The sequence below is a fragment of the Osmerus mordax genome, chromosome 20 (genome assembly GCF_038355195.1).
Source record: "Osmerus mordax isolate fOsmMor3 chromosome 20, fOsmMor3.pri, whole genome shotgun sequence".
In the NCBI taxonomy this organism is placed as follows: Eukaryota; Metazoa; Chordata; class Actinopteri; order Osmeriformes; family Osmeridae; genus Osmerus; species Osmerus mordax.
In genome coordinates, this window is record NC_090069.1 from 12,450,892 (window position 1) to 12,477,309 (window position 26,418).

The following is a 26,418-nucleotide window of genomic DNA, read 5'->3' on the forward strand; positions in this document are numbered from 1 at the left end:
CAATTGAGAAAATTAATAATTAAAATGGCAAATCTATAAAAACAATAATTTAACTAATAAAACTAGTAAAACCCTTCTGAGATAAAATTACTTAAATGGTTTGGTAAAAAGGTAGGTTTTAAGCTGTCTTTTAAAAATGTCTAGCGTGTTTGCTTCCCTAATATTTATGGGTAATTTGTTCCATAGTTTTGGATCGTAATTGACAAAGGCCGAATCACCAATCTTCTTATGACTGCTTCTGGTGACCTCTAATAGGCCTGCATTTGATGATCGCAGTGTTCTAGCTGGTGTGTAGTTTATAAGGGAGTTAGCAATGTAGCTAGGTCCTTGTCCGTGTAGAGCTTTGTATGTGAGGAAAAGGACCTTAAAGTCAATTCTGAAGGTAACGGGGAGCCGGTGTAAAGTAGCTAGGACAGGACTAATGTGTTCTCTCCTTTTAGTTTTGGTTAATAATCTAGCTGCAGAATTTTGAATGAGTCTTTCAGTGGTTTTCTTGGGAAGACCAGTGAAAAGTGCGTTACAGTAGTCCAGCTGGCTGGATATAAAAGCATTAATTTACTTCTCTGCATCATTTTGGTTTATGAATGGTTATACATTTGCTATATTCCTCAGGTGAAAGAAAGTTGTTTTGGTCACTTTATTAATGTGAGAGTTGAAATTCAAATCTGAGTCCAGGATTACACCGAGACTCGTCACCTCTGGTTTAAGACAGGGGGTTAAGCCTCCTAGATTCTTAGTAAGCATCTCTCTTTTGGATTTGGGGCCACATAGTAGGACTTCGGTTTTGTCTTCATTTAATTTAAGAAAGTTATCATTCATCCATTTGTTTATTGCCAACAGGCAGTTGGTAATGGAATTGATGGCCGTTGCATCGTTAGGTTCAGTGGATATATACAGTTGTGTGTCATCCGCATAGCTATGGAAATCTATGTTATGTTCTCTGATTATGTTGCCTAGTGGTAACATATAAAGAGAAAAACAGTAATGGACCTAAGCAGTATCTTGAGCAACCCCATAGCAGTTTTCATGTTTCTTGGACCTATGGTCTCCTAAACTAACATAAAACTTCCTTCCTGTGATATATGATTTAATCCAGTTCAATACACTATCCGTGAACCCAATAAGTTTTTCCAGTCTATTGATTAGGATGTCGTGATCAATGGTATCAAATGCTGCACTGAGATCTAACAGGATAAGGATAGAGACTTTATTTGCATCAGAGTTTAGTCTGAGGTCGCTAATTATTTTGGTGAGAGCAGTTTCAGTACTGTGATATTTCCTGAAACCTGACTGCGAGACTTCAAGGATGTTATTTTCTTCAAGAAAAGAATTTAATTGGACTAAAACTATCTTTTCCAGTACTTTACTAATAAATGGAAGGATTGATATTGGTCTGTAATTTGCAAGTAGACCAATTTGGGTTTCTTTAATAGGGGCTTTAGAACAGCTGTTTTGAAGGCATCTGGGAAGACGCCAGTTCTAAGGGATGTGTTTATAATCTCTAGCACCGGACTTGAGACACTATCAAACACTCGCTTAAAGAATGTTGTGGATATAGGATCAATATCTAAGTAGATTTGCTGACAATTTTGGAAAGTTCACTAAGTGTGATACAGGTAAATGTGCTCATGGTTATGTTCCAGAATCTACCAATGTCAGTTTCGACCCCACTATTAATAATACTCGCTCTGATCAAAGTTATTTTGTTCTTGAAGAACAAAGCAAGCTCTTCACATTTAACTGCTGAGGATGGAGGTGGGGCAGGGACAGTGTTTAGCAGCTGGTCAACGGTGGAGAAAAGAACTCTGGAATTTCTGGCATTTTCTGTAATAATGTTGGAGAAATATTCTCTCCTTGCTAGACGGATGGTTTTGTTATAGGTGGTTAGTGTATCTTTGTAGATATTGTAGTGGATAGTGATCTTTGTTTTCCTCCATTTTCTCTCTGCTGCACGGCATTTTCTTTTCGTTTCACTAACATTTTTATTTCTCAGCCATGGGGAGGTTCAGCTTGTGCACTTCTTTTTGGTTTTCAGTGGTGCAACAGAGTGTAACACAGATAATAGTGCATCATTGAGGTTCTCTACCATTTCATTCAGAGAGCAATTGTGATTAGTCGGCTCATATAGAGCAAATTGTTCAGAAAATGTCATCACAGCTGTATCGTCTAAATATCTTCTATGGACTAAGAATTATTTTTTGTTTTTTGTTAGGATAATTTCCAAATTAAAAAGTATATAATGATGGTCTGAGAGGGGTAAATCAGTTATTGAAATATTATTGATATTTAGTCCAGTTTTTATCACTAGATCTAGTGTGTTTCCGTGCCGGTGTGTTGGGTCTGTTATGTGTTGAGTTAGATTGAAACTGTCGAGGAGATTTAAGAGCTCAATAATTCTTTAATAATTCTCTTTTTTATTTACTTGGATATTTAAGTCTCCGTTTAAATCTACTTTGTCATATCTAGTGCTGCACATTGTGATAATAGTTCAGAGAATTCTTGTATGAATATTGCAGAGTGCTTGGGTGGCCGATATATAATAACAAAAAGTATTGATTCGGTTTTGAGCTCTATAGCAAGATATTCATATGATATGAATTCACCTAGCTCAGTGATTTTGAACAACACCTTTTTTAGATTTCCTAGAAACTTGGTGAAAGCTGTAATCGGGCGGACACGCTTCTATCAAAGTTGCTGTTGCCGTGTCATTGTTTAGCCAGGTTTCTGTTAGACATATGCAGTCTAAGTTGTTTTCTTTGACCAGATCATTAACTAGAAATGTTTTGTTATTTAGTGATCTAACATTTTCCAACAAATCTGTTGGAAGAACATGGATAGTTCTGTGACATCTAACAGTAGTTTCAGGTTTGTAACCATGCATTTTACCATGCTATTTTCTGTTTGTGATGATGATCGGTATGTCTAATGAAATAGCATGGTGGCTGTCCTAGCGTAGCTTTGTTGGAAAAATTGAAGATGTAACACATTTATCCTGTATAAGAATGATTCTGTGTTCAGTATTCCTTGGGTGCAAAGAGAGGCCTAACCCCAAATCTGAACTCTGGGTAAACATACAAGACTCTTATCTTGGGGCTGACGACTAGGAAGAAGGGGGTTGGTTTGGTTGTTTTAAGGAGATACTTTGTGACAAAGACTATAGGTGGAGACGCAAGGTCTGGTGACCATTTGTTGACACCTATGTGAAGGAGTTTACGACCCCAGGACCGGAGATCCTGTTGTTGTGTTTCAATCAGGGTTGATGTCATAAACACGCACACACGTAAACACGCACGCACACACGCGCGCCAGGTCTATGCAAGAGAGCCAATGAAGAAGAGCCATGGGACATTTGCATGCCTTTGTCTTAACCAATGACTGTAAATAGCTTAAATAGGTAGCTAGCGCTACCTAGCGCTGATTCACCCTCTACAACATCCGGAAGATCAGGAGATACCTGTCTGAGCACTCCACCCAGCTGCTAGTCCAAGCACTTGTCCTCTCCAAGTTGGACTATTGCAACTCGCTGCTCGCTGGTCTCCCAGCATGTGCAACCCGCCCTCTTCAGAGAACGCAGCGGCCCGCCTGGTCTACAATCTACCCAGACGCTCCCATGTTACCCCGCTCCTCATCTCTCTCCACTGGCTACCTATCATGGCCCGTATCAGATTCAAGACCCTGGTATTGACCTTCCGAGCAGTGAACGGGACTGCACCCGTCTACATCAAGTCTCTCCTGCAGCCTTACACCCCCACCCGTCACCTACGGTCTTCTTCAGACAACCGCCTGGTGGTCCCACCGCTCAAGACCGCCCGGTCCCAACACAAGCTCTTCTCCTGTCTGGCCCCCCAGTGGTGGAATCAACTCCCCACCTCCATCAGAGATACTGACTGTCTCTCCACCTTCAAGAAAAGGCTCAAGACGCACTTGTTCCGGGAGTACAACGGTACTTAGGAATGGTTCGCTTGACCCGATGTTAGTTTCCTCATGGATCACAATGACTCTTGCTTAGAGACTTGTTGCTCTTGTGGTTAGTGGTAACTGATTAAAATTTTTGTTCTCGCTGTGATATATTGTTTTTATTACTGTTGCTTGCTTTTTTCCACAGGTACACTTGCACTTATAGCGGTTCATGTTGTTTAATTGTAACTTGTTTAACTACATGCTCTTATGGTTCTTCCCTTTGGCACTTACTTTGGTTGTTCACAATGTGTGCTTCATGTTTTGGCTACTCGCGATGTTTTTTGGCTATCTTGTTGTTATGATCAGTGACCTATGTACTTTGTAAAGCTCTCTCTTGGAAGTCGCTTTGGATAAAAGCGTCTGCTAAATGAATAAATGTAAATGTAGCGCAACATGCTAGCAGAGAAAACTTTGTAGCACAATGGTGTTTGATGTTTTTGTCTCCTTGTGGGCTGGCCGCAAGCAATAAAGCTTTCTTAAACTTGTTCACCGACTGACTGTGCAATGCTTGATAGATTAATATTTCTGACAAGCTTTTCTTTGGGAAAGTCTATGTTAGAAATGTAGAAATATTAGTGTTAAAGTGAACCAATTATCTATAATCTTTTTTACATTTCGTCACTCAAATGTATTCCTTACATTACTTAGGTTTAAATTGATGTATGTATTCATTTTATTTATGTATTTATGCATGGATGTGGACATTTATTTATTTATTGATTAATTTGTAAATATGGCAGGTTTGGTCCTCCATATGAGACAGCCAAGACGGTAGGTATAAAAATAAAATAAAAAACATTTCATTTGTATTGTATACATTTTTCAGGCAGATCAATTACGGTTGAAGAATGTATACACACAATGATGTTTTGAATATCAATCACACTGCTTGATATGCAATAAGCTTCACATTGACAAAAGTTCTACAACAAAGGAGATATATTGTTTTTACAGTACATACTTGAGTTACTAGACGTTCATGCCTCTATCCCTCAAAACGCTGTCTGAGGTCATCAAAATCCCTCCTCCTAATCAAGTAGTAAATCGGCAGATTTTGTCTCGAGTCAAATACTCTTAAATATAATGTTTCCAGGCACATCCAACTGGGAAGAGACCCCGGGGAAGACCCAGGTCACACTGGAGGGATTATATCTCCAAGCTGGCCTGGGAACGCCTCGGGATCCCCCAGAATGAGCTGGAAAATGTTGCGGTTGAGAGGGAAGTCTGGGTCAGCCTGCTGGGCCTGCTGCCTCCGCGACCCGACCCCGGACTAAGCGGATGAAGATGGATGGATAATGTTTCACAAGTAGTTGTGTGAACTTTCAAGCATGCCTTCTGCGTATTCAGCATACATTTTTGTCATATGTTCGTTTTAGCCTACATCCACGGACTAAATAGAATTAATAGGCTAATCTCGGGCATTGCATTGTACACTAATCTTTCTTTGCTTGAACTGGTAAACCGTGAATACATCTTTCAGGCTGTTTTCGGAAGATTCGATATGCACCAAATACTCAACACAGAACTTGAAACCATAATCGGGCCAGGTACAGTGCAATGTAGTCAGTACAAAAATACTGGGTGAAAAAAATACATATCTAGGATAAGTGAAGAAAGCAGGATCCTGGAATTTGATCAAGTGCGAATATTTCTTTTGTTTTGTTCACTGCAGTGAAATAACCAGCGCTCGACGCTTCTAATGATTAACACAAAACGACCACACCTCTGAAGGCGCGAAAAGGTCCAAAGAAATTGATGCCAAATATCTCCACTAGAGCTTTCCAGGTTTACCAACATTCAGATACGCGGATCTTCTTCAACTATTTTCAGATTTCAATGTCTCACACATCATTTGAAAGCTTACAATCTGCACTTTCACAATCTGTAAAAAAGAAAAGTAGAAATGACCTTGGCCGAAAGTGTCCCCTTTTCATTGGACCGTGTCACATATTAACTACAGTGCATCCGGAAAGTATTCACAGTGCTTCACTTTTTCCACATGTTGTTACAGCCATGTTCCAAAATGGATTACATTCATATTTTCCCTCTAAATTCTATACACAATACTCCATAATTATAAGGTGAAAAAGTTTTTGGGGAAATGTTTGCAAATATATATATTCTTTTACATTTTACTCAAAATTGAGCTCAGGTGCATCCTATTTCCACCTATCATCATTGAGATGTTTCTACATTGGACATGATTTGGAAGTCCCACCAGTTGACAGTGCATGTCAGAGCACAAACCAAGCCATGAAGTTCAAGGAATTGTCTGTAGACCTCCTAGACAGGATTGTATCGAGGCACAGATCTGGGGAAGGTACAGAAAAATGTCTGCAGCATTGAAGGTCCCAAAGAGCATAGTGCCCTCCATCATCCATAAGGAAGAAGTTTGGAACCATCAGGACCTTTCCTAGAGTTTTGGCAGCCTGGCCAAACTGAGCGAACGGGGGAGAAGGGCCTTAGTCAGGGAGGTGACCAAGAACCCGATGGTCACTCTGACAGCGCTCCAGCATTGCTCTGTGAAGAGGGGAGAACCTTCCAGAAGAATAACCATCTCCGCAGCACTCCACAAATCAGGCCTGTATGGCAGAGTGGCCAGACGGAAGCCATTCCTCCGTAAAAAGCACATGACAGCCTGCTTCGAGTTTGTACAGCAATGTACAGAGACATTCTTGATGAAAACCTGCTCCAGAGCGCTCTGGACCTCAGGCGAAGGTGGTCCAACTGGACAACGAAGCACACAGCCAATATAACAAAGGAGTGACTTTGGGACAACTCTGTGAATGTCCAGCCTGGCCCCGCCTTGAAACCAATTGAACATCTCTGTAGAGATCTGAAAACTAATGTGTACTGACGCCCCCCCCCCCCATCCAAGCTAGAGCTGATGTGTGCCAAGCTTGTAGCATCATACTCAAAAAGACTTAAGGGTGTAATTGCTGCCAAAGGTGCTTCAACAAAGTTTTGAGAACAGGGTTCTTAATTTGTGCAAATGTGCAAAATAGAAATTTGAGGATTTGTAAAATTTGAATCAATTTTGGAAGAAGGCTGTAAAAAATAAAAAAAAATGGAAAAAGTGAAGCGCTGTGAATACTTTCTGGATGCACTGTATATCACTTATATGCAATATGTGTATGTCAGTTTGGATAAATGTTTTTTAAATGAATAACATTTAATGACAACTTAATTTGTCCTGAACTATAGTACATGTTTTAATTGTGCTTTGCTCCCATCTCACAATTTTTTGCTTTTGATTTTACTAGAAATACTGTGTATGCCATATTTTTATCACATGACGTTGTTCTCGGCCTCTGTGCAGCTCATGTGACAGGCTGCACGTGTCTCTTCATGTACCATGGACCGAACACGGGAACAGTCATCCACACTCGCTCTAGGGCCCGAGCACTGGCGTCATCAGACACAGCGGCATCTTCATGGCCCTTATATATCTACTTGCCCATATAAGTTTAATACCACAGACCTTGGCCCCCACCAGATGCTACACTATGCTAATATAGCTTTGGATGTTAGTGTAAAAGTAAAAATAGAGTATCAAAAGATAAGGGTAACAGCATGCAGGCTGTGTGCTTCCAGTCGGCCAATTACAGCTCTGGAGGAGTCTTCGTTGCTGAATGTAGGTCAGCTGTGTGTCTATGGCGACTGAGGTTGCATATGAGATATGATTACGCATAGAGATATGCACACACCGCTGGCACAGTACTGCAAAAACACCCTCATAGCACAATGCAGCAAACAAATACACACACACACCACTGTGGCCTCGCCTATGTTTAGAGCAGAGAAGAATTAATGAGTTGACATATACTCTAACATGATGTTTGAGTATATCTCAAGTCTGTCTCATGTTTTCTCTTCCTCTGTGTGTGTCGGGGCACATGCACACGTGTGTGGGGACACAATTGAACACAAGCAGCGTCTATTTTCAAACAACTCTGCCATGGTTTTGAGGGTTGGATAGTGTAGGTTGGATGAGTATTGTTGGTAGGCTTATCTTAACGTCAGTGAGACTGCTCTCAGCATGATTTTGCATCTAGCCAGAGGTTTTTACTTTGTGCTGTGTCTGAGGAGTGAGCCCATTTCAGTCAGAAAGCAAGAGAGAGGGGGAAATGGGAGAGTGTAGAGTAGAAGTGGTGGAGAGATCTTCTAAGAAGACAGGCTTGTCTATTTGCTGTCTGGGGTAATATGTAAAGGATTTCTAGTGGGCGCAAGGGGTTCTGTCATTCCTATTTGGCTGGCACTTTGATCTACAGGAATGCATTCTCTTTGGGGATGACACTGGCTGAAAGACTACAGAGAAAATCAAAGGCTAACGCACCAACAGTACTGTCTGCCTTCACTGTCAAAAATCTGGAAACCCCAGGCTACAAGAACCCTGATAACTTGGGCTTTTTATCAAATTGCATTATATGTGTGTGTTTGTTGCATTATGTACATTATGTTCTGTATTTGGTTTCTGTTCAAGTATTGGAGGGCATTGCATACAGTCAGGTGGATAGAGTGTGTTAGGAGGTTCTTCAGAATAAATAAAAGGGCTGGGTCTGGGATTATCCGTAGCAGAGAAACCAAAGAGGAAACTTTAGGAATTATTGATGACCTGCTAAATGTAACAATGCACAGGTTCTTCTAGCCAAGGCCTGGTCTGTGTCTTGTGTGTCCTATCAGTAATTATTGTACTGGGATGTTCTGGTGCTTGAGTTTGAGCAAAAACGGTGGTGAGTAACAGAGAGGGCTGTATTGGATAGTGTCACATGCAGAAGGACTGTGGTTGACTGTCGTAACATGGATGCCTGAGTAGAGAAGCACAGAGAGAGAAAGAGAGAGCAAACGAGACAGATTGTTCAAGAACAGGGCTCCAGAGAGTGCCAACAGATGGAAGTTGCTTCAAAGCAAAGGGGTCAGCGCCCTAAGCGGCGTGACATGATGGCAGTACCCTTCATGGCCTTGTGGGTAACTGAAAACATGTTCTTGTTTCAGGAGACAACAGAGACAGCAGGGGGGAGGAGGGGGAGGCGGCGGAAGGATCCAGAATCCTCTGCAGCATCAGCAGCAGTTGCCACAGCAACATCACAATCAACAACAGCAGCAGCAGCCTTCATCACAACTACAACCACACCAGCCCCAGCAGCAGATTGCAGCGCAATCTGGGGGCAATGGTTGCCGACCTCCTAGGGAACAACATGGACGCCAGTACCAGAGCTATGGTGGGCAGCGCCCGGTACCATCCCACCATGGCTATAGCCTGAACCGTCGCTGGCACAACAACCAGAAACAGCACACTGGGCCTAGCCTTGGGCAGGGACAGCCCCCCATAGCGGGTGACAAGGGGGCACCCTATAAAAACACCAAAGAAAAAGAGACTGAAAATGTGTTATTCGAGGAATCCAAGCCGGACCCTGCTAGTAAGAAGGCCCTAAGTGAAGATCCTAGGTCTTGTACGACACCAGACCAGACGGTCAATCATAATGATAGTTGTAGCCCCAACCAGGGAACAACGGGGAGTGTGTCGACAAGGGAGGGCCAGGTAGACGGGCCCAGGGTCAATCTGTTGCAGTCGTCCAAGGAGAGGCTGAGGAAGAGACTAAAAGACAAGGTGAAGCTCCTTACTGTCACTTGGGGTTAGGGTGAAGCATGTTGCTGTTCAGGCACACACACACACAACCCCATATAGTCTTTACGAGTCTAGTCCAATAGGTATGGGTCTGATTCACGAAAGATGAACAGTGGTGGCTGTAATAGGGATGTGTGAGGCATATGGGATAGAGGAGCTGAAGCAGCAGCCTTTGATGTTTTCTGCTGTGTGTGCTGCTGGCTCCCGTACTGCTGCTCTCAGCTCAACACTCTGGACAACTCCCTCTCACTAACTGAAGCCTACTGGGATGTTGTCAGTCAGACACATACGCAAACTGCTAAATATACACACAGGTAGGCACCTCATCCACATAACAATGCAGGCACAAATCTCATCCACACAAACACAACACTGTCAAAAGACACAAAGCCAGGGATTGGCTCCATATCTTCAGTCATCCACCTAAAAATTATGGGGCAATGTTGCTAGTACAGTGATATCCTGGGATGGGATGCTATGTGGTTCCTGTGTGAGGTTGGGTCCTCCTGGAGAGTGATATTAAGGAATTGCATTGGCTCTAATACGCCATAGTTTGTCAGCTAATTTAGTATGGTTAGCAAATTACATCAGCGCTTTAAGTCGTTACATCCTTCCATGCTCTGAATTATGTATGTGTGTTTGTGCAGGAGGAGGTGTGTGTGGCAATTGAGGGGGACCCACAGCAAAACCGCATGGACCGCCTGCTGGAGATTCTCAACAGCATGAGGAACAACAGCAGTGGGGTGGAGGTCCAGCTTAGCTCTTTCATGGAGGAGGCCCAGAGCTCAGCTCGCTCAGAGGAGACACTAGCCCAGATCGTGAGCACCATCTATGGCAAGGCTGTTAGTGACCGTAGCTTTGCTGCCACGGCTGCCAAGCTCTGTGACAAGATGGCCCTCTTCATGGTAGAGGGGACCAAGTTCAGGTCCCTACTGCTTAACATGCTCCAGGTGAGTGAGTTGTAGCTGGGTTTGCTCGTTGAAGAATAGAAAATACTTCATTTATAATCAGTGATGCACTCTAATCTGACCACTTTTTTCTGTAACGAGTAATCTAACGCGTTACTATTTCCAAACCAGTAATCAGATTAAAGTTACTTGTCCAAGTCACTGTGCATTACTATTTTGTCATTAATAGTAAAATATATATTTGATTTCTTATTGCGTCTCTGGGAGTTAAGCCTATGCGACAATTAAGTCACGTTTTCAGCACGAGGGTCACGTCATGTGTATATACAGACCTACCACTCAGCAACACAAACAACAATGTAGCAGGAGAGAGAGAGATGCGCATTTTCGAGTTGGAAATACAATCACTATTTTGAGTATTTGTCAGCTAAAGATGGAAATATCAAGGTTCGTTGTACACTTTGTGCTGGTGGCGACAAAGTGCTATCAAGCTACAAAAACACAACGTCAATTTGAAGAAACATTTGGAGTCGCAGCACTGCAGTCAAACTTATAGAGCCGGTTGTCAATAGGTGTGTTCGACTTCATGCAGCACCGGCGGCGCCGACAGCCGGCTGCTGCGGGCTGCCTTGAAGTTGAGAATGCCATTGGCTGCTTCAAGTCAGGCGGCTGCAGGCGACGCCGGCGCTGCATGAAGTCGAAAGCACCTATTTTTATGTTGAGGCGGCGGGGGTGTTGTCGGCAGCTGCTGAATGTAACTAATAAAGTAACTTGTAATATAACTTAGTTACTTTTAAAATCAAGTAACTTGTAAAGTAACTAAGTTACTTTTAAAATCAAGTAACTTGTAACGTAACTAACTTACTTTTTCAAAGTAACTGTGGCAACACTGTTTATAATCAAGTATTTAGTTACAATGGGGCATCACCTTGATATTGGTTTTAAGACATTAAGGAAACCAAAGTTAATGTGTAATAATCAGTCTAATCTTAAGGAATTCATTCATTCTAAGTATAGTGGATCAAATAACATGAGGGATCCAAATATGCAAGTTAAAATTAAACAATAATGATTTATTGGAATAAATGGTAATATAATGAACAGTAATGGAATTATGTTATTGGCTTTAGTAAGAGTTTAATGGGCTAACACATGAAACAAAACATACAATGGGTCAGATGGAAGGAGCGGGAAGGGGGAGGAGAAAGTATCAAGGCCTTTGTCTAATAACGAGAATGTGGTAAATTAACGGGGTTAGTTTTACGTGTAGATTAGACTACACGTAAAACTAACTCCCGTTATAATACAACAATGTTACAAGTAAGAAATATAGCTAGTCGCATTTACGTTCGCTGGTGTGTTGAAGTTGTGACGAATATGAGCTGTAATATTATACAAATTATAACAATTGAGGTGTTATAAAAAAAAAAAAAATTGTTACATCCCATTTGCTTCGTCCCAATATCTCTACAGACTGTGCAGCTAATGCTCAACACTTGAACGGGGGCTTATTACTTGAAAGAGGAATTACTGCATCTTCTCAGTTACACTATCAGGGCTTGGAAATAATGTGACTTGCAAAAGTAGGCAAATGGCTAAGAATAATTAGACAAGTGCAGGGCTGACGGAGTTGCAACGTTACTTTTCCTGTTGAATTGAGGTTAATAACGTTAACTCATGAAGGCTTTGAGAAAGCAACAACAAAGATGACCGTGGTAAAGTTAGTTTGAAGTTCGATATTCAACAATACTGGATGCCCAGTACCGGGAGAGCTTCGACATTGAGTGACATTGAGTCCAAAGGGGCCATGTTCCGGGCCTCCAATGTTGAGGCGGCTGACCGGAGCTGCGGACGCAAGGCGGTCGGTGCATGTCGCGGCGGTAATCCTCGGACCCGGTGGTGGACGCCGGAGGTGAGGGAAGCCGTCAAGCTGAAGAAGGAGGTCTATCGGACTTTGTTGGCTGGTAGGACTCCAGAGGCAGCTGATGTGTACCGGCAGGCCAAGCGGAATGCGGCTTTGGCGGTCGCGGAGGCAAAAACCCGGGCGTGGGAGGAGTTCGGCGACGCCCTGGAGAATGACTTCCGAATGGCTTCGAAAAGGTTCTGGACCACCATCCGGCGACTCAGGAGGGGGAAGCAGTGCACTGTCAACGCTGTATATGGTGGGGATGGTGCGCTGCTGACCTCGATGGGGGACGTCCTGGATCGGTGGAAGGAATACTTTGAAGACCTCCTTAATTCCACCAACACGCGTTCCGACGTGGAGGCAGAGTCTGGGGACATTGGGGGGGGCCCTTCTATCTCTGGGGCTGAGGTCGCCGAGGTGGTTGAAAAGCTCCGCGGTGGCAGGGCCCCTGGGGTGGATGAGGTCCCCCCGGAGTTCCTTAAGGCTCTGGATGTTGTAGGGCTGTCTTGGTTGACACGACTCTGCAACATTGCGTGGACATCGGGGACAGTGCCTCTGGACTGGCAGACCGGGGTGGTTGCCCTCTTTAAAAAGGGGAACCGGAGGGTGTGCTCCAACTTTAGGGGGATCACACTCCTCAGCCTCTCTGGGAAAGTCTATTCAGGGGTTCTGGAGAGGAGGGTCCGTCGGATTGTCGAACCTCGGATTCAGGAAGAGCAATGTGGTTTTCGTCCTGGCCGTGGAACTGTGGACCAGCTCTATAACCTCGGCAGGGTTCTGGAGGGTGCATGGGAGTTCGCCCAACCAGTCTACACATGTTTTGTGGATTTGGAAAAGGCTTTCGACCGTGTCCCTCGGGGGCTCATGTGGGTGGTGCTCCAGAAGTACGGGGTACCGGACTCCCTGATCGGGGCTGTTCGGACCCCGTACTACCGGTGCCAGAGTTTGGTCCGCATTGCCGGTAGTAAGTCGAACTTATTCCCGGTGAGGGTTGGATTCCGCCAGGGCTGCCCTTTGTCACCGATTCTGTTCATAACTTATATGGACAGAATTTCTAGGCGCAGCCAGGGCGTTGAGGGGGTCCGGTTTGGTGACCTCAGGATCGGGTCGCTGCTTTTTGCAGATGATGTGGTCCTGTTGGCTTCATCGGGCCGTGACCTTCAGCTCTCACTGGAGCGGTTCGCAACCAAATGCGAAGCGGCTGGGATGGGAATCAGCACCTCCAAAATCTGAGTCGAAAGGCGAAGCTCTCTATTTACCAGTCGATCTACGTTCCTACCCTCACCTATGGTCATGAACTGTGGGTAGTGACCGAAAGAACGAGATTGCGAATACAAGCGGCCGAAATGAGTTTTCTCCGCAGGGTGTCCGGGCTCTCCCTTAGATAGGGTGAGAAGCTCGGTCATCCGGGAGGGGCTCAGAGTAGAACCGTTGCTCCTCCGCGTCGAGAGGGGCCAGTTGAGGTGGCTCGGGCATCTGATAAGGATGCCACCTGGACGCCTGCCTGGTGAGGTGTTCTGGGCACGTCCCACTGGGAAGAGGCCCCGGGGAAGACCCAGGACACGCTGGAGGGACTATGTCTCTTGGCTGGCCAGGGAACGCCTCGGGGTCCCCCAGGAAGAGCTGGTGGAAGTGGCCAGGGAGAGGGAAGTCTGGGCCTCCCTGCTTAAGTTGCACCCCCGCGACCCGACCCCCGGATAAGCGGAAGATGATGGATGGATGGACGCCCAGTATTGTGTTATTTTAACCTGTGTTTAGCACTGCTACGACCGGCCGCTTAGCCAATGCTTTTGGCTGCCTAAACATTGCAACTTTATTTTATGTATTTTTATTTTATATTATATTGTATAGCTCTGCCAGTGGTTTATTTTATTTTGTTGTACATTTTCTACATTTTCTTTTTGTTCATTATGTTTAAATGTTCACTGTTTGCACCTGCCCACCAAAGTAAATTCCTTGTTTGTGACCACTTACTTGGCGATTAAACTCAATTCTGATTCTGAAACAACACGTATGTTTAGGGACTGTCAACAAATTACACATTTCAAAAGTCTGAACTAGGAGTGTCAAAATAATGTTAAACTGTTGAAGATGTATGCATTAATGCTGCACAGCCTTTATTTTGTTCATTTTCATCTCAGGTTATATATATATTTTTGGTATTCAAAATAAATCTTCAATAGCTTTTTGGCCATGTGACCTATAATCCTCAAATTAATTTCAGAGTGTTCACTGACTATGCATACATGTTGCACAGCCTTTAGTTTTTTTCATTTTCACCTCACACTATTTTAGAATGAATTTTTGAAAGTTTGAAACTTCAATAGCTTTTTGGTCATGGGACCTATAATCCTCAAATTAATTTCAGAGTGTTCACTGTGTTGCACAGCCTTTAGTTTTTCTTTTTTATCTCACTTTTGCCACGGGTTGCCACCGCTTTCAGTATCAAATCAAATGTATTTGTATAGCCCTTTTTACACGCAAGCATGTCACAGAGGGCTTCACATATGCCCATAGAACTGCCCCTCAACCAACCTAAACTCTCAAGGAAGACAAGGAAAAACTCCCACAAAAACTCCCAACAGGAGAAAAAATGGAAGAAACCTTGGGAGGAGCAATTCAGAGAGGGATCCCCTCCTCCAGAGACGGTTGGTGAGGGAGAGGAGCAGAACACAGGCTAAACATAGTCATACAGTGTCAATGGGTTTTGAAACACCAAAATCCATTGTTCAACTTTATAGATGTAGGACAGGACCGGGAGACTCGCGACCAGGTCCAGCGTTGGCCGACCGACGACCAGGCAGGTGCTGACAGCTCAAACCCCCCACACCACAAGGGATGTGTGTGTGTGTGGGGGGGGGGGGGGGGGCAGTAAGGAATATGTAATACATTTCAGAATTCTGGGACTTATGGCCTGCAAAGGGCATCACTTTGAAAATTGACATTTCTCCTACCGTAGAAACCCTAATAATAGGAATACTAACAATAAACAATAGGAGGAACCCTAATAATAATAAGAAGAAAAGGTACACACACATAAGGGGGCTTCGCAGCCTTGCTGCTCGGCCCCCAATGAAGGCCTAACTAGCGTCAACAACAAAAACGTTTTGTTCGTGTAGTGTCTGTGTAGGTCATTAGAGCTTTTATTCTAAGCTGCCATTGGATACAATTGTATGCTGTTCTGTTGAGTGTGGTTTCAATTTCCCAAATTCTGCTCCCTGTAGAAAGACTTCTCACGTCGGGAGGTGTTGCAACAGGGGGACGTGGAGCGCTGGCTGGGCTTCATCACCTTCCTTTGCGAGGTGTTCGGAACCATGAGAAGCAGCGCTGGGGAGCCCTACAGGGTGCTGGTCTGCCCCATCTACACCTGCCTCAGAGAGGTCAGTCCAGATGTTCTACTCTGTTGTCTACTTGTCTATGAGATCGATTATACTAATATCTATCTAAGAATGTCACTGCACTGTGGCTGTGGGAGGTAAAAAAAAAGTGTCATAATATTGCCTCCAAGCTGCAGTGACCTTGTCCACAACAATCACACAGCTTCCTCTGCAGTAAAAGGAGGAGGTAGTTGGTGTGTTGGCTTAGGACGGACCACAAGGGGGGGAAGTTCCCATAACACCTGGACCACTTACTAGCACCATAAGAGGTCAATGGTTAATAGCTGTATTGCCATGGAAGCCAGATCCCTCAGACTCCAAAAGGCAGAAGTGGTTTTATCAGGCCAGACAGCAGAAGAGGGATTCATTGTTGGATTGGAGAAGTCATTCTGAACATGACTTCAGTATCATCTATATTCTCCTCCCCCCCTCCACATTTTCCTGGGGAGGATAACTTTTTAACCTCTATTAAAAGTTAGGTGTCAAGAGCAGGCGACTAAGAAAATCCAATGGCAAGTTCTGTAGATGAGAATAGGGCTGCAAGAAACAATTATTTTGATTGTCGACTAATCTAATGATTATTAGAATGATTATGACTTATCGTCGAGAGACATTCACCCATGTCATTCACCATTTCATTAACTGTATTAACAAGTAACTGACTGATGCAGCATTCTGCCGAACATCTCCTTTTGTATGTCATATGAATATGAAACAAAACAAGGTTGAGTGATAATTTTTGGATAAACTATATTAAAAAGATGTTTTTTAATCTTTCATACCTTGATGTTAAGATAATCAAAACTGTTCCGACTCCAATGCTAGAGCGTTTTAATCTAGGCAAACCAAACTATCACTTTACTGCTATAATGTTAGTTTTTTTGTTTGTTTGTTTTTTCTTCTTATTTGCATTCAATAATAAAAAGATGAAACACTAGGTGCGTTCCAGTTGACAATCATGAAAATGGTTGTGCTCCACTGTCTAACTGCTATATGTGGATATGTTGCTATGGTGTTAGTAGGCCTATGCATGAAATACAAGAGGACACATACAACAAGCACGTTTTTATCTGGTGTTGCTAACAACGGCTATCCTGGCTAGTTGTATGTGTTCTCTTGTGCCGGGAAGTTTCCGCTTTAAATGCTCCAACATGCATGTTGTGCTCTCATAAAATACATATTCCACCCTGCATGTATGCATAGCAAAGCTCTGCTAGTTTGGCTTGATTTGCACCCCGACATTCTCATAAGCACCATGTTGTGTCGTCTTGTATTGGATTGCATACGGGAGGGTAATGTTACAGCGCCGCACGGATCAAATTGTGTTATTGCAGGCCCTTAAAATAGGTCATATGAGATCAAACGACTAGTCGACAACATAAATATCTTGTCGACGTTGTTGATAATGTCGAAAAATTGTTTTAGCCCTAGATGAGAATGAGTGAGAGAGCAAAATGAGAAAGAGCAGAATGACAAAAGGTTGCACTGGCAGGCCCACTGGCACACACACACCCTGTCTGCTTCCTTGGGTTTCTTCACATCTTGGTAGACACCAAGGTGGGAATTCCTGCTGCTTGCATAAAAAAACACAAAAACAAGATTTATAAATATTTTACACACTTCGCAGGAAAAGATTTAAAAAGCATGCCCACAAACATCCCAATTCTAATCAGTGTGTGTTCCCAAAAGATAGACCCTTAACCATCTTAACTGGAATATCTGTGGTCATTATGTGCTAGTGAGCCATAGACTGAGGATTACTTGGCTGGCCCTACTTGAGCCAACAGCAGTCCAACAAGCTTCTGATGTGACGAGGCTCACATGTTACCTAGTGTTATCCATGTTTGTTCTTTTGGTTTGCCGTTGCCTCAGACCGGACCTGTCCCCATCCAGCCATGAAGTGTCGCCCCACGCTCATTACACTCAAATCAGCAAAGAAAAATATAGCATATAAAATTCTGTCTTCCAGGGAGTGGGGGCAGAGTAGCAGAACTATGGGTCAGAGGTCATACTTGTGTTTGTGGCTGTTTGAATAAAGCCGTTAGCTTTGCCGTTAGCTTTGTTCCACCAGACCTCCGACATCCGGTGGCGCAACACAATGAGCCATGTTCACATCCTTGTTCTGACACGCAGCCGCCAGCGGTATGGAAGATTCTGTATGCCGTCCTGGCAGCTTTAGGCGTCTCCACTCTGTTTACAGCAGTTCCAAGCAGCACTGCCTCAAGGGGGGCCCCCTTTGTTCCAGTATCCCAATCCCCCCTGGACCTGTTTAACGGGTTCTTTTCATTATTGGTGTGTTGTTGAATGTATGCCTGGAGGGAGAAGACATGACAGGAGTGTAGATAATGTACACCTGTAGGAACTCATCTCTGAATGAAAACCGGTAGAACAAAGGCTTTGAATGTCATTCTTTCTTCAGTCTGAACACTTACATCAGCCCAGTATGCTGCTTGGTTTCTTATGTAACTGCATGTCAAGGTAGTGGGTGCTGAGGTGGGGTGGAAGGTATATGGGGAGTTCTGTCGTGTGCAAGTAACATTAGGAACATTTGCCCCAGAAGCAAGATACTTTTTTGTGACTGTTGAAGACAGAGTTCAACTCTTCTTGTGTAGTAATCCCCTCAGAATGAAACATCACTGTTACCATTATTACTAGACAGCTATTGTGGTGTACCTGGCTTCCTGTTTCACTAATCAGATAATCAGTGTCACTTTGAACATATGACCTTGCACTTCACAGGACACCATCGTATCCCATTGAGCTATTCTGTGAGCTGGGAAAGGCTACATTCAGTTACAGTAACAACTTCAGAGTTTAAAAAGGACTTCTGAGTGATGCCATCTTAAAGCCCACTGGATTAGAAAAATAATCAGTCTAAAAGACATTTGCATGATTGACACATAGACATTGAAGCAATGTGTACATTTACATAAATACGTCTGATTCAGCCATATTGTATTGTATTCATTTCTGCAAAATAACATTTTGAAATACATGTATCCTACACATCTATAACGAATTTCAAATCAATTGGATCTATCTCATGAGGAAAAGAGTTTTGAAGGTTGTCCCAAATTTGGACAGTACAATAACATTTTTGTTCCCCATGTTGGCATGTATACCAATTTTCTGGCATTTTCGAGTAATGGGGCGCAGGGGAAATCACGTAGACTTTGGGCGTGGCTTATAGTGCCACCTATGAGTGCACGTGGGCCATTAGCGGTCTGGGAGTAGGGAGGAACCTGTTGTATCATTAGGCCAAATTTGAAAAAATTTGGCCATTGACTTTTTGAGCTATTAAGCAATTTCATGGAAAATATTAATAATAAAAGAATACCATCAAAAACAATAGCTGGTGAAGCGCTATATATTTAGGGTGCCTCCTACCGGAGGCACCCTAAATATTGCCGACCATTGATGACGCATCCTTGATTACAGTAATTCCACTCATAACAAGTGGAAATGTGTTCAAGTTTACTAGATTGCACCAAGAATCCTGAACAGAACCGGTTACAGTACCAGAGCAAATTTGATAGCAAAGCGGTAAGGGACAGATAACAGCTTTCAGCACTTCCTTCTTCATACATCTCCTCACGACTCCAGGGGAGCTGTTCTGGTTTGGAGTAGAGGTTTAATTGTATCCAGGCGCTTGTACAAGCGTTCAAAGTAAAAAAAAGGCCTCCCTGCCTGGGGATGTGTTCTGGGTTTCATACAGGGCTTGCTAATGTGACCTGTCAGAGTTGCCCGTCATCAACGCAGTGCAGACCACCTCTGGGTAGAGTGCGGTGTGTTGAGTCGTTACACCACCCTCTGGAGTGTGCAGTCATTCACACCTTTCCACTGCTCCGTGTAGACTAAAGTTCCATCCCCCTCTTCTATCCAAAATAACGGACTTCTGTAGGAAATGTGTTAAAATTCCCCACTAGCCCGGAGCAGTACACCCATGGATCAAGGTTTCACTGTAAGATACAGGGGGCTAGTGGAGAAGAGTAGATTACAAACTAGCCTCTGAAAGGCAGAGAGAGAGAAAGAGGGGGTGGTGAATAGAGAGAAGGAGAAACTGTAAGAAATAGGGTGGGTGAAGGAGGAAGGAGGGGGAAGGCAAAGAGAGACAGCTCAAAAGACAGTGGCAGAGTGAGGGAAATGGAAAGGGATAGAGAAGAAAAGATCAGGGCAGAAAATCAGAGACCCTCAAAGTCCAAATGATCAGATCTCAGGCTGAAGCCTCTTTGATCCTTTCCTCAGATCGAGGCCCCTAGCTGCTCACAAATAACTGCCTGTCTCTGCATTCTCAGTTTAACGCCACAGCGCTTCTTTGCTGGTCTACTCATCAGGTCCACACGGACCAAGCAAGCAAACAGAACCTCCTGGACCAATGGCACAGAGCTCTTTAATAGAACCTGCCAAACCACCCCACCTTTCAATTGGATTGGGGGTTGGGGGTAGGGGAGGAATGGCGACTTTAGATTAGTGAGCACCAGGACTTTTGCAGAGCCGGCGATTGATGTTGGCTGTGAGTGTACAGCTGGATTGTGTTCACTTCCTATGCTTACACTGGCATGAACCCGTTTTTCACCTTGAGATACATACACCCACGGCGCCATGCAGACTCAGATGTGGATGTGAGTCTTTACGCTGCAAAGCTGAACCATTTTTTTTGTCAGGAGTCTTTTAATCTTTGTGTGAATCTAGGTGCAACTCTATAAGGAGTCCCACAGTTATACACTCGTTAACATATTCACATACACATACAATACAGAGTAATATATCTACCTAGAGAGAGGATAACACACTGTGTGTGTGGGTGTGTGTGTGTGTGTGTGTGTGTGTGTGTGTGTGTGTGTGTGTGTGTGTGTGTGTGTGTGTGTGTGTGTGTGTGTGTGTGTGTGTGTGTGTGTTGACGTGATTATCCCGATAATTGTGCACTATATGAAGTTGATATTTACCAGGTGTATTGCTCAGGATCCAGGGAATGTGAGCAGTTGTTTAAATGAGCGGTTCCTGTTCGCAATAAATAAATATACATATATAAATGCGTTCGCTGCTATGTTGAGCTGTACAAAGCAATGGAGCCATGGATCTCATGAACTGCCGATGGGCACCACTGACACACTATAGGGGCGGTCTCACCAAGTAAAATTATTGCTCCTCATCCTTTGAAATGGAAGAGGATGGGCAATCGCTTCGATTGCCATTTTAAAAAAATCGCACCAAGGTCAGTCAGGATGAACTTTGACCTGCAAGATGGCTTGACTCACCGATGATGAACCAATTGGAATAGAGAACAATAGATCAGACTCTGATATTTTCAGGCTATACATGTTTAAGTTGTTTGTTAAACTTATTTTTTTTTGTTATCAAGACAATTTAAGATTACTGTTCCTTGTTCAGATTATTCTTGCTCTTGCTAATCAGCTCTGCCAACTGCGAAAGAGCTTTCAGTGCCCAAAAGAGAATAAAATCAGATGTCCGCAGCAGTCTCAGGCCACGTTTACACACAGCCGGGTATTTACAGAAACAAATATTTCCATTTTCAAAAATAACGTTGTACACACAAGATCGTTTTCAAAAAGGTTTCTGTTTACATGAACCCGCATAAATACGCCCCCGAGCGCCATCATAACTATGCCAAACCTGTAAGCGGCAGTGTAACAAGAAGGATAAAGCCATGCAAACCAATCAGAATTCTAAAAATGTTCGCCTCTGCTCGTCGATATAAAAATCAGTTGTGTTTGTAAATACAAACAGGCCAAAAAGTTTTGGATTAACGCATAAATGAGCACTACCGTAACAGCATCCATAATCAGTAAGCAAACTAACTGTAAACAGGACGCTCACATGACTCGATGCATTTTTAGTCGCATACTGTGACGTTTGAGAACCTAAAACTCAGTTTAACATAGTGCACACGCAAACACAAAAACAGTTTTCAGAAATCTCCTCTTTGGCCGGAGTTTTTAGAAATTATCGTTTTCCGTGATAAAACCTCAGTTTTCGTATAAATGAAAGGCCAAACTGCATGAAAATATATGCGTTTTTCCTCCGTGTAAACGGGGCCTCAGATCCTCACGCCTTTCAGACCTGATCTTCATTTCAACAGAAGGCCCAGAGCTTCAGCAGAAAGATCCATCAGCTGTGGAAAGGTGGCTGAAGTCAAGTGGCAAGAGGAAGCCATTTGCAAAAAAAATTGTAGATTAAATCCTTATGCAACATAAAGAATAATTCTAACTAGAGAGGATACAATTTCTGGGGAAATTGTAGGGTGTGCTTGCTTGCGTCGGTTGCACAGGGGTCTGTATATTTTATATAAAAATGCATCGGGCCTACTTATTATTTATAAAGATTACATAGATTTAAAAGCATCTTTTTTTTGCTGCTCATTTACAACTCAAAATACGAGTGAAGTGTAGAATGAAATATGATGTCTTCTCATTTCCCCTGCAAGAGGCAGCTGACAGGCTGAATCAAAACGAATACATTTGGCAGACCGGTGTATAAATGGACCTAATCTCTATGACTTGAACGTCCTTTTAAGTTTTCCCTTCTCGTGATATTTTCAGGAATTTCGCCTACTCATATTGCAGTCATTCATAATAAAGAACCCCCTTTGAAGATTATTCTATGACGTTACCGGCAGAAGATAGAATCGCGATTCAAACAGTACCATCTGCTAACTGAAAATATGCCCCCCAAAACGTAAATAAGCTTGACATTTACTTAGTGGAAAATCGCTCATTCATAAAAAGCTCACTGGTAGCGATCATTGTCAGTAACAACGCAAAATGCGATATAAGGGGAGTGCCGAACATGTTCTGTCGCCGTTTGACTTCCTACAGCTGTGTAGATGTTTTTGTAGTGTCTCGCGTAGGCTACAGCGTTGCAGTGATACACTGGATTGAAACCACAGGTAATGATAATTTCACCCACAAATCGTTTACTTGTAATCTAATGTCATAATAAATCCTACAACGAAAATGTATATGTGAGGAATGTTTATTTTAACGATTGAAAACAGATACATCATAGACCACTGTAGTATGTGTTGCCCGGGCAACACAGGCTAATGTCATGATGCTAATACTTCAGTGAAATAGTAGACTACTGTTTCCGAAAGTAGATGTACTTCCTTAATAATATCAGCTTATATTGTACATTACACATCACAATTGTGTGTCATATCACAAAGTAAAATGAGTAAATAGTTATCACCCTGGCCTCTTTTCTTGTGGCGTTTCTGCAGCTGCCTTGCAGTAAAGCTATAGTTAGCCTAGCTATCCCCCAAGTTAACAGATGTGAAACGAATGTTCTGGCAAAGGTAGTCACGCGTGTTTTCGTGACGTTAGTGACGCAGTGACGTTAGTAACGTCAGTGACTGTGGCTAGCAAATTAGCCACCGTTAGCTTCACTTTTCGCCACAAAAACTTAACCTACGCCCAAACCATGCAACGGAACGTAAATTCCAATAGAAGCAACTCAATCGCTACCAAGACGAAACTTTTGACACCTACGTTGTCTATGTAGGCCAAGTATTTACTGAGTTTTAGGGGGGCAAAAATAAATAAAAAAATAAATAATAATAATAATAATAATATATATGTGAGAGAACAAAGGTTGTGCTCTCGCCGAAGGCTTGAGCACACCCAATTAAAACTAATTATGACGGGTGCTTACATAAGCATGTATCAATCCATTTAAAACTTTTAGCGGCACAGACCTAACATTCTTTAGTCCTTCTCTAGCTTGTATGATATTTCTGTGTCTTTGGATGTTCGCCACGGTCAAATAAAATGTGTTCCAATGTTATGTACTGCCTATCTATCCTGTTTCTCTCAAAGTGTTTGTCACAAAAAGGAAGTTAGAAACTCCTGAAATGCAGTTTCAGCTCCATTTGAAGCAATGGAGCCATGGATCTCACAAACTGCACGAGGCCCGTGTCTTGGATTATTTTGAAATGTACCGCAGCTCGTCTGGTGTGAACTGCACCATTGACTAGAGTGGCCGCAATCAGCTCCAACAGGTGTGTCGCAGCCGTAACATGCCACAGACGCGTCTGGTGTGAATAGACGTCCGGGGGTAGCAGCACTCGTGTTAGGTTCGCTAGCTTGCTCTGTTAACCTCACTGCAAATCAAAAATTCTCTCAGATTACATCAGATTGAAGCTTTAAACTGCTAAAATGTAAAAAAAAAAAAAAAAAAACTTTTCTTTGTCCCCCCAAAATGTCTCATTGCCCCCACTACTGAAGTTGGCTAGAACTGGGCCTGCTTGGAAGTGAAATATTAATTGTTTGGCTTAGCTCGTGTTTTATGCGCATTCTTACAGAAAACCCTGCCTACCTTATGTCTTTACATACATGCAAAACAAACATTTAATGTCCAGGCACACACACAGACCTATCTCAAAATATCAGCGGATTGATAGGCGCACCTTTGGTGGACAGTGTAGGGACTTCAATACATTCTAACTCACGCTAGATTTTTGTTATTTAGTTAATTTGTGCTGTTTTATCTATTTCACCCCCAAAAATTGAGACTTGGAGGCTGTATTCTAATGTTCTTCATCACTGTGGTTCACTAGTCTGTGTTCTATCCTTCCATTCCTCCATCCAAAAGAAAACCCATCCCTGAAAAAAAGCTTCTTCTCCCTCTTTTCTCCCCCTCTCATTTTATTCTCCCACAGCTGCTGGAGTCCACAGACGTCAAGGAGGATGCTGTTCTCTGCTGTTCCATGGAGGTACATAATGAACCACCGATGTCCACTATTACTACCTTCTACAACTTACCCATGCACACTACACATTACACATCATTAACATTGAGTGGTTTCCCCTCTGAGACACGCTTTAGTCACTGCTTGTGGTGCGGATGAGATGGTGGGTGCAAGTTTTCCATGCGGCATTTGGGCCTTGATGGTACCAGGAAAGCTGCTCCTCTTTGGCCTTGGACGGTGAAGCATTCTTCAGACTGATCAATAATAGAGAAGAACATTTGAGGTTGTATAAAAGAGATCAGTTGAGGGAGAGGACAGGAAAGAAATAGAGACATAGGGAGGAGAGAGATAGGACAGGGGAGTTTCACTCTGGCAAATTGCGCATGCACACACCACCAATCTGTCATACTCACATCTGTCTATCTCTTTCCTTTCTATGTCTTTTTTGCCTTTTTTTATTGCTGTTTCTTTTCTCCTCTCTTCCCTGCCTCTTTCGTGCTGTATCTCTCTGACACACACTCATACACACACACACTGCCAGGTCCATTGCCAGAGGGACGGTGCCTCTGCTCTCTGTATCCACAGTGACAGGTCAGCAGACAGGACAAGCAGATGCACTGCCCTGCTTAATCTGAGAATGCAGTCCCACACACACACAGTCACATCCCCTGACAACCCACAAGAGCCAGACTTCTCTATTGCCATTCTCCATTTTACTTATCTAACCTGTCTGTGTACTGTAGCTGTTGAATGGTTGCTATATACACTATGGACAAGCTAGGCTCCAGCTAAAATGTATAATTTTGATTCAGATTGTAGTAAAGCGTGTAGTAAAGAATATGAAAGGCAGGCAGGCATACTACCAGATAGGCAGGCAGATCATTGAAGGCTCCAGTGAGAATGCCCTGGGACTGAAGAATGAGACAGTCATCTGTTGGGGTTAACCCCCCTTCCCACTTCTCCCCCACTGCTTTATGTTCACTGTCACCTCTCCTTGTCTGTCTCTCTCCTCCCTCTACTACTCCCACTTTGTCATGCTCCCTCCTCCTCCCCATCATGCTATTCTTCCTCCGCCTCATCTGCTCCTCCCACTACCCTTCTACTTCTTTCCCACTACCCCTTCTACTCTTCCTCCTCCTTCCGCTCCAACTTCTCTCCTCCGCTGTAGCTGCAGAGTACAGGGCACCTCCTAGAGGAGCAGCTGCCAGAGATGATGACGGAGCTGCTGGCCACAGCCAGGGACAAGATGCTGTGCCCTTCGGAGTCCCAGCTCACTCGCTCCCTCCTCATGGAGGTCATCGAGCTGCACGCCCACCACTGGAGCCCCCTGGAGGCCCTTACAACTCAATACTACAACAGGACCATCCAGAAGCTCACCACCACTGCCTAAGGCCTCTCAGCCTCGGTTTCCAGCCCTTTCCAAGTCCACAGACTCAATCCGTGTAACAGCCCCTGACCACTACTATATCAATGCCACCATCTCATGGTTTACCACAACAACCAAGGGCCGAGATCCAGCTTATACTCCATACACTCTAACCCTCAAGCCCTAGATCCTCAGAGAACTGTGCTGGTTTGACACAGACATGAGACCCATGCATAGTCATGAAAAACACATAAAGACATCAATACAACACTAGAGACTGTGGTCATTAAGAAAAAAGAGGGTGAGAACAACGGCAAGGTCACGACAGGGAGAGGAGGGGTGAGGGGCTCGCCCTGTCTCTGGGGAAAAGAGAAGTGAGGTGGGGGGTGAAGAAGAGGGGGGGATCTCATTCTCTCTTGTGTTTGTGTGCCAACCTCTCACCCCGCTTTCTGTCCCCCCCCCCTGTCCATCTTTGGGGGGGGGGGGGGCTGTATGGGTGGGGGAGTAGGAACAGGGACCAGGTCATGAGGACAGGCTGCAAGGCTGGGCCTCAGGGCTCCAGCAT

At 43.7% G+C, this 26,418-nt stretch overlaps 1 protein-coding gene across 2 annotated transcripts in view; it reads left to right on the forward strand.

Moving 5' to 3' along the window:
* Positions 1-26,178, forward strand: part of ctif (CBP80/20-dependent translation initiation factor) — a 166,384-nt gene extending 140,206 nt beyond the window's left edge. For both annotated transcript variants that reach the window (XM_067258345.1, XM_067258346.1), the window contains exons 9-13: positions 8,956-9,571; positions 10,237-10,539; positions 15,628-15,783; positions 24,458-24,511; positions 25,656-26,178. In XM_067258345.1, coding sequence (XP_067114446.1) covers positions 8,956-9,571; positions 10,237-10,539; positions 15,628-15,783; positions 24,458-24,511; positions 25,656-25,877 — 1,351 coding nt within the window. In that variant the 3' untranslated portion in view covers positions 25,878-26,178. The remainder of the gene's footprint in view (positions 1-8,955; positions 9,572-10,236; positions 10,540-15,627; positions 15,784-24,457; positions 24,512-25,655) is intronic.
* The last annotated feature ends 240 nt before the right edge of the window (positions 26,179-26,418 follow it).